Raw genomic sequence first — 14,610 nt, 5'->3', positions numbered from 1 at the left:
TATCTGGCTCCTGACAGCATGTACTTCTTTACTTCATCGACCTTATCTAGTTTTGGTGGCTGCATATACATGGGCTGTATACCCATATTGGATAGACTCTGAATGGCCATTCCTTCAGTCTCTGCTCCAAACTTTGCCTCCATATACCCTGCTGTGAATATTTTTGTTCCCCCTTTTAAGAAGGTGTAAAGCATCCACATTTTTGGGATTCTTCCACTTAAGCTTCATGTGGTCTATGGATTGTATCTTGGGTAATTCAACCTTTTGGGCTAATATCCACTTATCAGTGAGTGGATACCATGTGTGTTTTTCTGTGATTGGGTTACCTGACTAAGGATGGTATTTTCTAGTTCAGTCCAATTTATTTGCCTATAAGTTTCATGAAGTCATTGTTTTTAATAGCTGTGCAGTACTCCATTTTGTAGATGCACCACATTTTCTGTATCTATTCCTCTGTTGAAGGGCATTTGAGTTCCCTCCAGCTTCTGGCTATTATAAACAAGACTGCTATGAACATAGTAGTGTATGTGTCCTTGTTATATACTACAGCAAGTTTGGGGTATATGCCCAGGAGTGTTATAGCTGGGTCCTCAGATAGTGCAATTTTCTATTTTCTGAGGAACCTGCAGACTGATTTCCAACAATCCCACCAACAATGGAAGAGTGTTCCTCTTTCTCCACATCTTCAACAGCATCTGCTGTCACCTGAGATTTTGATCTTAGCCATTCTGACTGGTGTGAGGCGGCATCTCAGGGTTGTTTTGATCTGCATTTCCCAGATGACTAAGGATGTTAAGCATTTCTTTAGGTACTTCTAGCCATTCGATATTCCTCAGCTGAGAATTCTTTATTTAGCTCTGTACCCCATTTTAATAGGGTTATTTGGCTCTCTCGAGTCTAACTTCATGAGTTCTTTGTATATTTTGGATATTAGACCTGTATTTGATATAGGATTGGTAAAGATCATTTCCCAAGATTGATGTCTTTCTACTCATGCTGATAATCTGCCTGGCAATATTTCATAGTGGAGTGTCTTCTTCTTCAAAGTGACAAGACCCCATGAGTGCATAGTTTCAGACACTTTTTTCTATGCCTTTCAAATAATACATTTTGAACAATTTTTATTTTACCCACATCAAAGCAGATCCCAGTGAAATCTTCTGTGCTGTTTTTATGGCCGAGTAGAAGCAATGCAGTCCATTAGGATATAAATTTACATATGAAAGATAAGCAGTAATTGAGACTCAAAACAGACACAGAATATCTTAAATGTTTCTTGATCTTACAATCATACTGTGTTTAATATTACAGTGTGAAAACAGTCTCTCAAGTTAAAACCTATGGAAAACATTAGTAAGTCTTGTTCTGAATCTTAAACAAAATGACTTTAGCCATGTAGCCATTTCTTTGCCTGTTTTTGACCAGGGTTGAACGGTGATTCCTCACAATGTTGTAAGCTCCAATTTGAGTTTGTACTTGTCATGATCTGGCAATCATGTTTAATCATCTTCTATCTTGGCTAGGAAAAGCAAGTACCTGAAAATCCACATGGTCTAGAATTCATGATTTCATGATACTCCATGCCCTGTTGAATCTCTGGCCTTATACCTGTTCTTTATGCCTACATCTACCATCAGATACATTCCCTCCTTGAAAATAGAACACAATGGGTACCACCTTTCATTATGAGAAGACAATTTGAAATTCCTAAATCTATTAGAGAAAAGCATTTCCCATGGAGATTGTTTGCTCTCTCAGGAGACTATTCACTGATGTGTTAGATATCCTAGGGTAAACATGTCTGTGTTTCCTCTGGGACTCTGCCTAAGCCCTCATTCATGTTGTTTTACCTGAGCATAGAAAAGAGCAGAAAGCCTCCCAAGATTCTGAAAATTGCATACTATATTGTCTTGTCTGTGAGGCTCTTCATAAGGAGAAGCAGAAACTATGAACTTTCTGTTTCAGGACACATGATTAATTTGAAATTAATTTTTATTGAATAATGACAAGACTTGCCCTGCATGTGATTAACAGAGAGGAAGCACGTTAACATTTAAACATCTGTTACTTTTGTTCCCACAAAAGATTTACTCTCTTTCTTACCCTTAATCTTTTCCAGTCCTGTTACATTATGTTAAAAAATGAGAAGACTGTAATTTAAAGAATCACTTAGTAGACACATCAGAAATCACCTCTAGTTGACAACTATCTAACCTGAGGTAGATTGGTTTACTGTAACTAACTGGTATCAAGGACAGCAGGGACACTTGACTAAATATCCATTGCCATTGTTTAGTGAAATGCATTGACTTCACACCACTCTTTTGAATATTTGTACATGGTTCAGTTCATACAAATCACAATAAATTCCATTGTATTAAGGAAGAAGTCATTTAAAGAACTTTATTCGTGAATGGCCACCTGAACTCATTAAGATCATATAGCATTTGGGAAGAAATATACAGCCCAGTAAGCCAGCACTGGAAGCCAGAATTGAAAGAATTTCCACAGCCACCATGGTTTTGCCTTTGGAGCTCAAGTAAGTGGGTACAAAAGAAATCCACACACTACAGAAAACCAGCATGCTGAATGTTATTGTTTTTGTCTCATTAAAGCTGTCAGGTAGCCTTCTCGCTAGAAAAGCAATAAGCAAACTGAGACTGGCTAGAAAGCCCAAGTACCCCAGAACACAATAGAAGGCAAGGGTGGAGCCCTCATTACACCAGAGGATGATTTGCCCAAACTCTGAGTGCATGTCGACATCAGGGAAAGGGGGATACGTTCCCAGCCAGACTGCACAGATGCACACTTGAATGATGGAACCACAGAAGACTATAGTGTTTGAGAGTCGGATCACCATCGACATTTTTAAGGCACTTCCTGGTTTGATGGCTTTGAAGGCCACAACCACAATGAAGGTCTTTGCCAAGATAGTAGAAACAGCAACAGAAAATACAATCCCAAAAATCATTTGTCTCAAGACACAAGTGACTGTTCTGGGCTGGCCAATGAATATTAATGAGCAAAAGAAACAGAGCATTAGAGAAACCAGGAGGAGATAACTGAGATTTCTGTTATTTGCTCTGACAATGGATGTGTCTCGATAGCAGATAAATAATCCTAAAATCATAGCTGACAAGGCAGATAAACTAATGGCTATGGAGACAAAAACAGCTCCCAAAGTATCTTCATGGGACAAAAATTCTGTGATTTTAGGAAGACACTGATTCCTCTGTCTATTTGGATATTGATCTTCAGGACACTTGATGCATTGATCCATATCTAAAATAGAGACAGGTTGGTTTCTTACATTCCATTGGGTATTTCCCAGATATACGTATGGGGTGTATACCTTGGGCCAAATGATTATTGAAATTTGAAGGAAATGTCCCTGGTTATATTCACTAAGCCATAATATTGAAAATCAATAGATGAATAAGTCATTTTTTCTTTCACAAGAGAAAAATACATATATATTTGTATTTACAAAACATTAAGAACATGGGTGGACTTAAACAATATGAGTCAGAAATCTAGAAATGATGTTGAAGGGAAATCAGACCATATACAAATTATATTTCATTACATACGAATAGTTTATTTTGAAACTTTTAGTATCTTTCTTTTTGTTCCCTTTATCTTTTAAAATAATTCTTCATTACTGGAGAATTTTAGATATGCATTTCATGTGTTTTAAACAAATCCACCATCAATCTCTCCCCCTTGAAATTCCTTTTCCCTCTCCCTCCAAAATTTTGTTCTTGCTCATTTTTTTTCTCTGAGTTCACTTAGTCCTGCCTATATGCATGTCAACATTGAGCCATCTACTAAAACATAGGCAGCCTATCAGGACCACATATCTGAACAACAAACAAACAAATAAATGCATAAATACATAAAAAACTGACTATTTCTCTTCAGCAGTCATCAATTACCAATAGCTTCTAGCTAGAAGTGAGAGTTTGTGATCCTGTACCCCATCCATGCTGGGATTTTTGTATGCTTGATCTGGCCTGATCTGGGGCATGCCTGTGTGAGTTTTTGTGCTCTAGGACCCTGTCGTGTCTGACAAATTCTGCTTCACTTACAGATGTTCCCTCTCTGGCTCTTATGAGCTTTCTGCCTTCTCTACCACAGTGATTCTTGGTGCTCTTATCCCTGTGGGCTCTTACTTGTTCTTATGGAAGGTGCCAGGAGACATCTAGGAGAAGCCAAAAATTTGCAGCCAACTTTCTGAAATGGCTTCACCACAGACTGTTAAGTCAACATGGAATTGCCCTTCTGAGCAAGACCAAATGAATTACATATGAGGAAAGATTCCTGCTATTAATATGCATTTCCTCTTATTATAAACAGACAGCCACACCCACACACCCCCAACACCCACAGAGAGAGTTAGAGAAATACATACATATACACATATACATATACATACACATACATATACATATATGTCGCCAGGTGTTAGCTCTCTTTGTGGGCAGATTTCTGCAGATGAATAAAAATATACTCTCTTGTACTGATTTTATATAAACGAATAGGAGATTTTCTTAATTCTTAATGATGATTTTGTAATAATTCCCTAAAATTATACTAGTAATTATTAAGCCCCATATAATAGACTGCTATTAAGTCCTCTCTGATCTTAAAACTGCAATGAGAACTCTGTCAGTCTTCAAATGTCACCAGTTAATTGATTCTGAGATAGAGAGAAGACATCTACAACTGAGAACATATTCTAAGAGGCTGTAAAACTATTAACCAAAGATCATGCAAAGGGAACTAATGATTTAATGTAGGTCCAATGACAGAAGCTGAAATATTGACTAGTTTTATTTATACAAAACTTCAATAATAACTTAGTCACAAAAATTATGGAATTTAAATTTCAATGAACCTGTAGAGCTAATGACAGGTAATAAATGATAAGTTCTAATGGATACATAAATAAACAATCTCTGTTATAAACTCCCTATTCAATTTATAATTAGAATTTATATTGGAAATTTTAGTGCACTTTTATTAAAAAAAAGACAAGATTGGAAAAACCATGTGACCTATTCCCTTAGAAATGGTATAAAAACAAGGAATTAATACCTTGTAGGCTATTATTACTTCAAAGCAAGAGGCAAAAGCAATATGAGAAGGAGAATGGCAGAGTATAATAACTTAAAAATGAAAAGGAAACTTAGAAATTAAAAGGTAACTTAAAAATTAAGAATTTTTAAGGAAGAGAATTTTTGGAGAATTTAGAAATAAATACTAAATTCACTTTTCAAAGTATTCAGTTTTCTTCCTGAGACTTTCATTAGCAGACTGGGATCCTAGCCTCCAGGTTCTTGCAAAGATAAAAACAAAGGCTACTTTACTTAATCCCAAGTTGTTTTAATATGAGGTGTTAAAGCCAGAGGCTGTTTTATGAATTCCAGCTTTTCCATTGTTGATCTTAGAGAATAAGCCATTGGTGTTCTGTTCAGGAAATTTTCCCCAGTGCCCATGTTTTGAGGCTCTTCCCCACTTTTTCTTTTATTTGAGTGTATCTGGTTTTACATGGAGTTCTATTTGTACAGGACCATAAGAATAGATCGATTTACATTCTACATGCTGACCACCAGTTGAAACAGCACAATTTGTTGAAAATGCTATCTTTTTTTCCATGGATGGGTTTAGCTCCTTTGTCAAAGATCAAGTGACCATAGGTGTGTGGGTTTATTTCTGGATTTTCAATTCTATTCCATTGATCTACCTGCCTGCCTCTGTACCAATACCATACAGTTTTTAATCACTATTGCTCTGTAATACAGCTTGAGGGACAGAGATGGTGATTCCCCCAGAGCTCTTTTATTGTTGAGGATAGTTTCCACTATCCTGGGATTTTTGTTCTTCCAAATAAAGTTTCACATAGTTCTCTCTAACTTTATGGATAATTGAGTTGGAATTTTGATGGGGATTGCATTGAATCTGTAGATTGCTTTTGTCAAGATGGCCAGTTTTACAAAATTAACCCAGCCAATCCATGAGCATGGAAGATCTTTTCATCTTCTGAGATCTTCAATTTTTTTTCTTCAGAGACTGGAAATTCTTATCATATATAATCTTTCACTTGCTTGGTTAGAGTCACATTGAGGCATTTTAATGCATTTGTGACTATTGTGAAGGGTGTCACATCCCTATTTTCGTTCTCAGCCTGTTTATCCTTTGAGAAGAGGAAGGCTACTAATTTGTTTGAGTTAATTTTATATCCAGCCACACTGCCAAAGCTGTTTATGAGATGTAGAAGTTCTTTGGTAGAATTTTTGGGGTCACTTAATTATACTATCACATCATCTGTAAATAGTGATATTTTGACTTCTTCCTTTCCAAATTGTATCCCTTTGACCTCCTTTTGTTGTCTGATTGCTCTGGCTAGAACATCAAGTATTATATTTAATAGGTAGGGAGAGAGTGGGCAGCCTTGTCTAGTCCCTGATTTTAGTGGGATTGCTTCAAATTTCTCTCCATTTAGTTTGTTTTTGGCTATTGGTTTGCTGTTTATTTCTTTTACTATGTTTAGGTATGGGACTTGAATTCCTGATCTTTCTAAGACTTTTAACATGAAAAGGTGTTAAATTGTGTCAAATGCTTTCTTAGAACCTAATGAGATAATTATGTGCTTTTTCTTTGAGTTTGTTATATATTGTATTACACTGATGGATTTCCATATTGAAGTATCCCTGCATCCCTGAGATGAAGCCTACTTGATCATAATGGATGATCATTTTGATGTGTTCTTGAATTCTCTTTGTAAGAATTTTATTGAGTATTTTTGCATCAATATTCATAAGGGAATTTGATCTGAAGTTCTCTTTCTTTGTTGGGTCTTTGTGTGGTTTAGGTATAAGCATAATTGTGATTTCTTAGGAGAAAATGGGTAGGATTCCTTTAGTTTCTATTTTGGACAGTATTGGTGTTAGGTCTTATATGAAGGTCTGACCGAATTCTTTACTAAACCCATCTGTTCCTGGTCTTTTTTGATTGGGAGATTTTTATTGAGTGCTTCTACTTCTTTAGGAATTATGAGACTGTTTAGATGGTTTATCTGATCCTGATTTAACTTTGGTTTAAATCTGGTATCTGTCTAGAAAATTGTCCATTTCTTTCCGATTTCCCAATTTTGTTGAGTATAGGATTTTATAGTAGTATCTGATGATTTCTTGAATTTCCTCAGATTCTGTTATTATGTTTCCATTTTCCTTTCTGTTTTTTAATTTGGATACTCTCTCTGTGCCCTCTGGTTAGTTTGGATTAGGGTTTATCTGTTTTGTTGATTTTCTCAAAGAACCAGCTCCTGGTTTTGATGATTCTTTGTATAGTTCTTTTTGTTTCTACTTGGTTGATTTTCAGGTCTGAGTTTGATTGTTTCCCGCCTTCTACTCATCTTGGGTGTATTTGCTTCTTTTTGTTCTAGAGATTTTAGGAGTGCTGTCAAGCTGCTTGTGTATGCTTCCTCTAGTTTCTTTTTGGAGGCACTCAGAGCTATTAGTTTTCCTCTTAGCACTGCTTTCATTGTGTCCCATAAGTTTGAACATGTTGTGCTTTCATTTTTATTAAATTCTAAAAAGTCTTTAATTTCTTTATTTCTTCTGTGATCAAGTTATCATTGAGTAGAGCATTGTTTAGCATCCATGTGTATGTGAACTTTCTTTTGTAAACGGCAAAGGTTCTCTAAGGCAAAGAACAGTCATGGGGACAAAATGGCAACCAACAAATTGAGAAAAGATCTTTACCAATCCAACATCTGATAGAAGGCTAATATCCATTATATACAAAGAACAAAAGAGATCCAAATACCCTTATTATAAAATGGGGTACAGAGCTAAACAATGAATTCTCAACTGAGGAATAGCAAATGGCTGAGAAGTACCTAAAGAAATGTTTAACATCCTTAGTCATCGGGGATTTGCAAATCAAAACAAACCTAAGGTTCTACCTAACACCAGTCAGTCAGAATGGCTAAGATAAAAATCTCAGGTGACAGCAGAAGCTGGCAAGGATATGCAGAAAGAGGAACACTCCTCTATTGTTGGTGGGATTGCAAGCTGGTACAACCACTCTAAAATCAGTCTGGTGGCTCCACAGAAAATTGGGCATAGTACTATCTGATGACTCAGCTACACCACACCTGGGCATATACCTCAAACTTGCTCCAATACAAGGACTCATTCTATACTGTGTTCATAGAAGCCTTGTTTATATAGTCAGAAGATGGAAAGAACCCAGATATTCCTCAATGGACACAGAATGGATGAATGGATTCAGAAAATGTGGTACATTTATACAATGGAGACCTACTTAGCTGTTAAAAACAACAATTTCATGAAATTCATAGGAAAATTAGTGGAACTAGAAAATATCCTGTGTGAGGTAACCCAATTACACAAAAATCTCACATGGTATGCACTCACTCACAAGTGGATTACCAAAAGCTTGGATTACCCAAGATACAATCCAGAGACCACATGAAGCTCAAGAATGAGGATGAGCAAAGTGTTGGTACTTCTGTCTTTCTTTGAAGGGGGAACAAAATATCCATAGGAGGAAATACAGATACAAAGTTTGGAGCAGATACTGAAGGAAAGGCCATAAAATATACTTGTTTCCTTGAGTTCCTTAATATCCTTAATTGAACTCTGATTAGAGGTTTTGTAAAGGAAAAATAATTTTGCACTTCATTTTCAATAAATATTTACCATATATAATTAAAGCTACCTGAATTTCCTATACATTTACAGAATATTAATAATTTTCTTCAGATAGTGTCTTTAGAAAAGGAAACAGGTAAATGTGTCTGAATATTTAAGACAAATCCAGTATAATGGGAAGTCTTATTCACTAAGCTTAGACTTCATTCTCTCTGAATGATACTTCCAGGGGACCCATCTTTAGTTAGAAAAATAACTATAGCAAGCACTATACTGCACACCTGTAATTCTAGCACTCATCTGGGTTACCAGCCAGCCTGGACTACATACCACATTTCTGGCCTGGTCAGGCATTTTACAGTGAGGCCTTATCTCAAAAGAAAAGAAGAGAAAAGAAAAGAAAAGAAAGGAAAGGAAAGAAAAAAAGGAAGGAAAACGATTGCATATTCAACTGTGAGTTTATAGGTCACAAGACCATTCTAAAATTACCAGTAAAGAATTAATCATTCTGTATTGTTAATTTCTCTTCCAAGAGAAGTTCAAATTAGGTTTTTCCAGTGCTCTACACTGGTTATTTTCAGGGATAGTGGTATCTTCATGGTCATTATCCAAAGTCAATATGCTTGGCTATCAGTTCTGCTCATTCTGCCCTTTTGATTCTGAAGAATATTTCCTTTGACATAAGTAGCTAGACATTGGTGGTTTGAAGAAAAATAATACACAGGAACTAAAATTGACCTAACAACTGTAAGAGAATAGATGTAATATTCTAAGAATATAGTGAACTATTAGCAGCTACTGAAAAGCCAGTGAGCCATGGAACCCACACCTGAATCTATTTTAAAAGGTATATATATGGTGAGCCAGATTGAATTTAGTAGATGTAATGAAAAAATTTATGATGATAAATGCATGACCTGTGGATACAGCTCAGTCTGGAGCACATGCATAGAATATGGAAAGCTTTAGGTTCTATTCTCAGCACAAAAATGTTCTAAATGAATGATAATGATAGAGATATTTTTCTAGAATTATTTAATAAAATGGGATTATATCATCCAAATAAATTACTTCTTTTCAGTAAATAGAAAATTGCAAAGTGCTTTTTCAAAATTAATATTTTAAGGCATAGCACATAAAACTATTTATCCACATTATATAAAAGAATAAGTATAGAAGTTTAAGGATAATGTACTTTAACAGTTGGTAGATGTTAGAATATGAGGAAAAAGAGATTCAGTCATATATACTTGGAAATATCAAGCCTTCTGCTGATGGCACAGAAAATACTGCAATGGGGTAAAGAGGGAATGATTCCCATAAGCATATTAGATAAAACTAAAGGTACTTTAAAGAGTTGTTATTCCTAGAGAGTATGAGGTAGATGTATTGTCTTGTCTTGTTATCTATCAATGTATTGCTTCTCTAAGAATATGGTAGTATTTGACGTTCATCAAAGTACAGAACAAGGCCTCACCCTAGAAGGGTTGTGGGTAGGCTACTGTGTTACATCTGTATCAGTAGGATGCGAAGAGAAGAGAAACAAAGTCTACTTTCAGAGTTCTGACCTATGATTGGTAGCCTAACAACCCTGAAAAAAAGAGAACTTAAGAGACCACCAGTCCAATGCTTCAGAGGCTCCAGTGGCTCCCAGGAGACTAGAAGAATTCTTTCTGGGACTGGAGGCCACAGTCCAGATGAGGAGGAAGCCCAAGATGTCCACCAGATTTGTGCCCTCATGCCTGGACAGGTGGCTAGCCTGAGGCAGTGAAACGACCATGAGTTGGTTACTGTTTAGGGCTGGGGAGAAGGACAGACAATGCCAGAGATAATGCTTGCCTGACACCATAAAGCATGAGCAGGAAGTAGATCTTAAGACTACTCCTTAGACAAATTCAGACACTCACAGATCCCGGGTACCACAAAGAGGAGCAATTGGGTGGCAGAGAAATGGAAAAGAAAAAGAAAAATATAGCTGTGGACACAATAAATTTAGGCAGAACTGGAGATTCCAGGATAGTAAGAAACAGCTATCATGAACAAGGTGTTGATTGGTTCCTGGCCTGTGCTGCCACTGGAGACCACATCCGGTTGTGTGACCCTGCACCAGCAGAAGTCTGTTACTAAGGCCAAGTGGATATCCATGGTCTGGGATGCCAACTAGGGACATGCTGATATCAGAGGACTGTGCAGAAATGGCTACACCCCTTGCCTGGACTTTGTGGGAGAACTGGCTCTGGGGACATGAAAGCCTGAGTGCTGACTCCACTATTGACCAGATGCAGTACTCAGTAGTGTTGGCCCTGCATGCCTCTGGAGGTGCAGGTGAGTTGTGCACCCCACCATGGGAGACCTAGCCATAGCTCTTGTCCCTGTGTGATGGAGTGGATGAGGGAGAGATACTCTTTTCCCCTTTTGTCCTTCACCAGCAACAGCACTCAGGACAAAGAACCCTGTACCACCATTTGGCAACACAATAGAGCTGATGCTGGTGTTGGAGTGTGGAGCCCAACTGAGTCAGCAGCAAGGGCATGAGCATGGAAGAGCTGGCCTCAATTGAATGGGTGAGTGAGAGATATCCTCCTCATTGCCCTTTTCCACCTACAGCAGATAGGAGAACTGGCTCCAAGGGCATCAGTGTAGGAGAGCTGTCCATACCCCTTGCCTGTTGCAGCACTCAGGATAGCAGGCCCTGAACAATACTTGATTAGCACAGTAGAGCTTGCCCTAGATGTGGGGGTAGCAGGTAAGGTAGCCCCCAGGACAGGCATATGGGAGAGCCAGGCCTGCTTCTTCTCTGCTGGCCAGTGGTGCTGACCAAGGAGAAGCTCCTTCCTCCCTCTGCTTGTCCCTTTCCATCCATGGCAGGCAGAAGATCTGGCCTAGGGATCATGAAAATGAGAGAACTGGTCATGTCCCACAACCAGCAGCAGCACTTGGGAGAACAGACCCTTAACATCACCTGGGTAGCACGGTGGAGCTGGCTTTCCCAGCAGGAGTTCCTGGTGACCTGGCCTCAAGGGCATGAAAGCAGGAAAACTGATGGGCTGACTATCTCAGATACTTTTCAGGCCCAGATTCAGTGCTTTGAATTTGCCCTCTTCTACCTCTACCCTACTATGAACTAACTGTTGGAGTACATGAAGGGGCTCATCCTACATATCAAAATTATAGGAATTCATGACACTGAACAACAGGATATCTGAGAGGAGTCCTACTGAGGTTCCAGTATTGATAGAGTTGCAGAAGCCAGAGGTTTAGAGCAGACTAACAAGTCCTTGGAATGAACATTGGCAAGCAAAGAAATGTGGATATAAGGGTATGCTGAGAGTCATTGTGACACACTACAGCTTCTACAACAAGACATTTTTTGTTTGGGGTAGGGGTAGGTTGCAAGGGACACAGGGGAGATGGGAAGATGAGTGGGATTGAGGTGTATGATGTAAAATTCAAAAAGAACCAATACAAAGTTAATTTTTTAAAGTGTACAGAACAAGGACTTGGTAGTGTTTATCTGCAAAACCCAGCACTCAGGAAGTCATTAGTCTGGACTACCACTACTTTGCTAGCAAAAAGAGCAAAGCACCTTATTCTAAATGTTCTTTTTTAAGTAAAGATTCCATTCAGGAGAATAGAATTGGTATGACAAAATACCTCCTTAGAAATAAATGTTGGATGTGAAATAAGTATACAAAACAAAACAAACAAATCTGCTAGGAAGCATTGTTGCCAAGCTCTGGGAAGGCTTTGCAATTACAATCATTCTGAGGAAGAAGTGACAGCAGGGAAGTCAGCGGAGAGTGGGCAGAACATCCCTGCACATCACTCATCCCTGCACAGCACTCAGCCCTGCACATCACTCAGCCCTGCACAGCACTCAGCCCTGCACAGCACTCAGCCCTGCACATCACTCAGCCCTGCACATCACTCATCCTCTGGAATCACTCAGTGCTTGATTGTACAGTGGTCTCATGCAAGTTTACCATACCAGGGAATGCATAATACGAGCTCCCACAAGAATCAAAGTAATTACAAGGGAAAAGTATTAAATCATATGGCAAATACTTACTTAGTCCTAAACAAATATTTATATAGTTTCTATTATTAACCATAAGAAGTGGTCCCAGGGTCCCAGGGCTCCAGGTTCAGCTTTCATCAATGTAACTCAGGTACAATGTTTAGCATTTCCTCACATTTGACATGTCTGTACTTTGTCTCAGCTGTCTCTAGGGTGTATGATCATAGCAATTTATACAGTTTCTCCTAAATTTAATTTTCTTTTTTTTCATGTGGATGAGGTTTATTGGAATGGTGGAGACAGGGTGGGGGGTAAGAGAGGGAAAGAGAGAGAGAGAGAGAGAGAGAGAGAGAGAGAGAGAGAGAAGAAGAAGAAGAAGAAGAAGAAGAAGAAGAAGAAGAGGAAGAAGAAGAAGGAGGAGGAGGAGGATGAAGATGAGGAGGGAGGAGGAGGAGGAAGAGGAGAGTAGAGGCCAGATATGAGCATGTGGAGAGAATTGAGGAAAGGAATGGGGAGAGAAAGGGGTAAGAGAAAGAGGAATTTTCTAAAGGTTTATTTATTTTTTATGCATAGGAATAGACTGTAGCTGGTGTGTTTTTCAGACACACCAGAAGAGGGCATCAAATCCCTTTACACATGATTGAAAGCCCCTCTGTGGTTGTTGGGAATTGAACTCACAATCTCTGGAAGAACAGTTAGTGCTTTTAACTGTTGAGCCACCTCTCCAGTCCTGAAATTTAATTTCCTTGTGAATAGAATATTGGTTATTATTAGTATTTATTGTAAGCTTGAAATAAGGTCACACTTTATAATGCATCTTATAGTTTAGGGTATATAGGGAGCACTAACTGTTTACAGTATAAAGTGAGTGCTAAGTTATCTCATTAACACTACTACAGCAGTAATAGAACTAGTAGTGAAAAACAGGGGGAGGGGAAGAAAACACATTAAACTCAATGCAGATGTGCAGAAGACAAAACAGGACCATATGTAGGAGCACACTACTGTGGTCTTAGTCACCCAGGAGACTAAGCCTAGAGAATTGCTGGAGCCCAGGAGTTTGAGACCAATCCAGGCAGCTTAGATAAATAAAACAAGCAGATAAACAAACAATAGTAACAAAAATCATTGGGTTGAAATCAAGATTTTTGTTTGGTTTTTGTTGTGTTTTTCAAGACATGGTTTCTCTGTGCAGTCCTGGCTGTCCTGAAACTCATTCTGTACATTAGGAAGGCCTTGAACTCAGAGATCCATATACTGAGAGTTGGGATTAAAACCTTTGCTGCATCTACCCAGCAAGAACTTGTTTTAAACTTGGGGAGTTAGCAACATAAATATAACTGTGTCTTCATGTGTTGAAATACATTCCTCGATCCTGTGGTGCAACATTTCCACATTCAGAAACATTTCTAGAAATGTCCTCATTCAGAACCATTTCTAGATATTTCCACATTCAGAACCATTTCTATAAATTTCAACAGTTAGAATCATTTCTAGAAATTTTCACATTCAGAACCACTTTCAAAAATATCCACAGTCATATTCATTTTATAAATACCTGTTTCATTTGCAATCTCTCCATCTGGACATGGGAGACAATCAAAACAACAGAATGGTTTCCCTTCAACAGGTGATTTCCTAAATCCAAGAGGACAACTTGGACTGCAAACAGAAAAAGGTGTCTGTATAGGAGACATAGAAAAGGGAAGGAAGTCAATTCATGACACTCAGTATTAGCATTCAGATGGTAAATTTCAGCAGGACATCTGTGTACTGTAATAACCACAGAATTACCATGCTTTTAGAGAGTGTGAAGTCAAGAGTCTGTTTCTATCTTTCTCTCTCTCTTCCTCTATCTCTCTTTTGAGCTCCTGCTTTATTTTATTTCATTGACCTGCTATTTTTTATTTT

General features: G+C 38.1%; 1 protein-coding gene and 1 pseudogene across 1 annotated transcript in view; one reads left to right on the top strand and one right to left on the bottom strand.

Moving 5' to 3' along the window:
* Positions 1 to 2,389: 2,389 nt before the first annotated feature.
* Vom2r49 (vomeronasal 2 receptor, 49) overlaps positions 2,390 to 14,610 on the bottom strand; it is a 44,784-nt gene continuing 32,563 nt past the window's right edge. The window contains 2 exon segments of the mRNA NM_001099515.1: positions 2,390 to 3,282; positions 14,258 to 14,381. Coding sequence (NP_001092985.1) covers positions 2,390 to 3,282; positions 14,258 to 14,381 — 1,017 coding nt within the window.
* Positions 10,154 to 10,271, top strand: LOC120102735 (small nucleolar RNA SNORA17; annotated as a pseudogene).

The sequence above is a fragment of the Rattus norvegicus genome, chromosome 4 (genome assembly GCF_021556685.1).
Source record: "Rattus norvegicus strain SHRSP/BbbUtx chromosome 4, alternate assembly SHRSP_T2T, whole genome shotgun sequence".
In the NCBI taxonomy this organism is placed as follows: Eukaryota; Metazoa; Chordata; class Mammalia; order Rodentia; family Muridae; genus Rattus; species Rattus norvegicus.
This window is presented reverse-complemented; position numbering and strand designations above follow the sequence as displayed.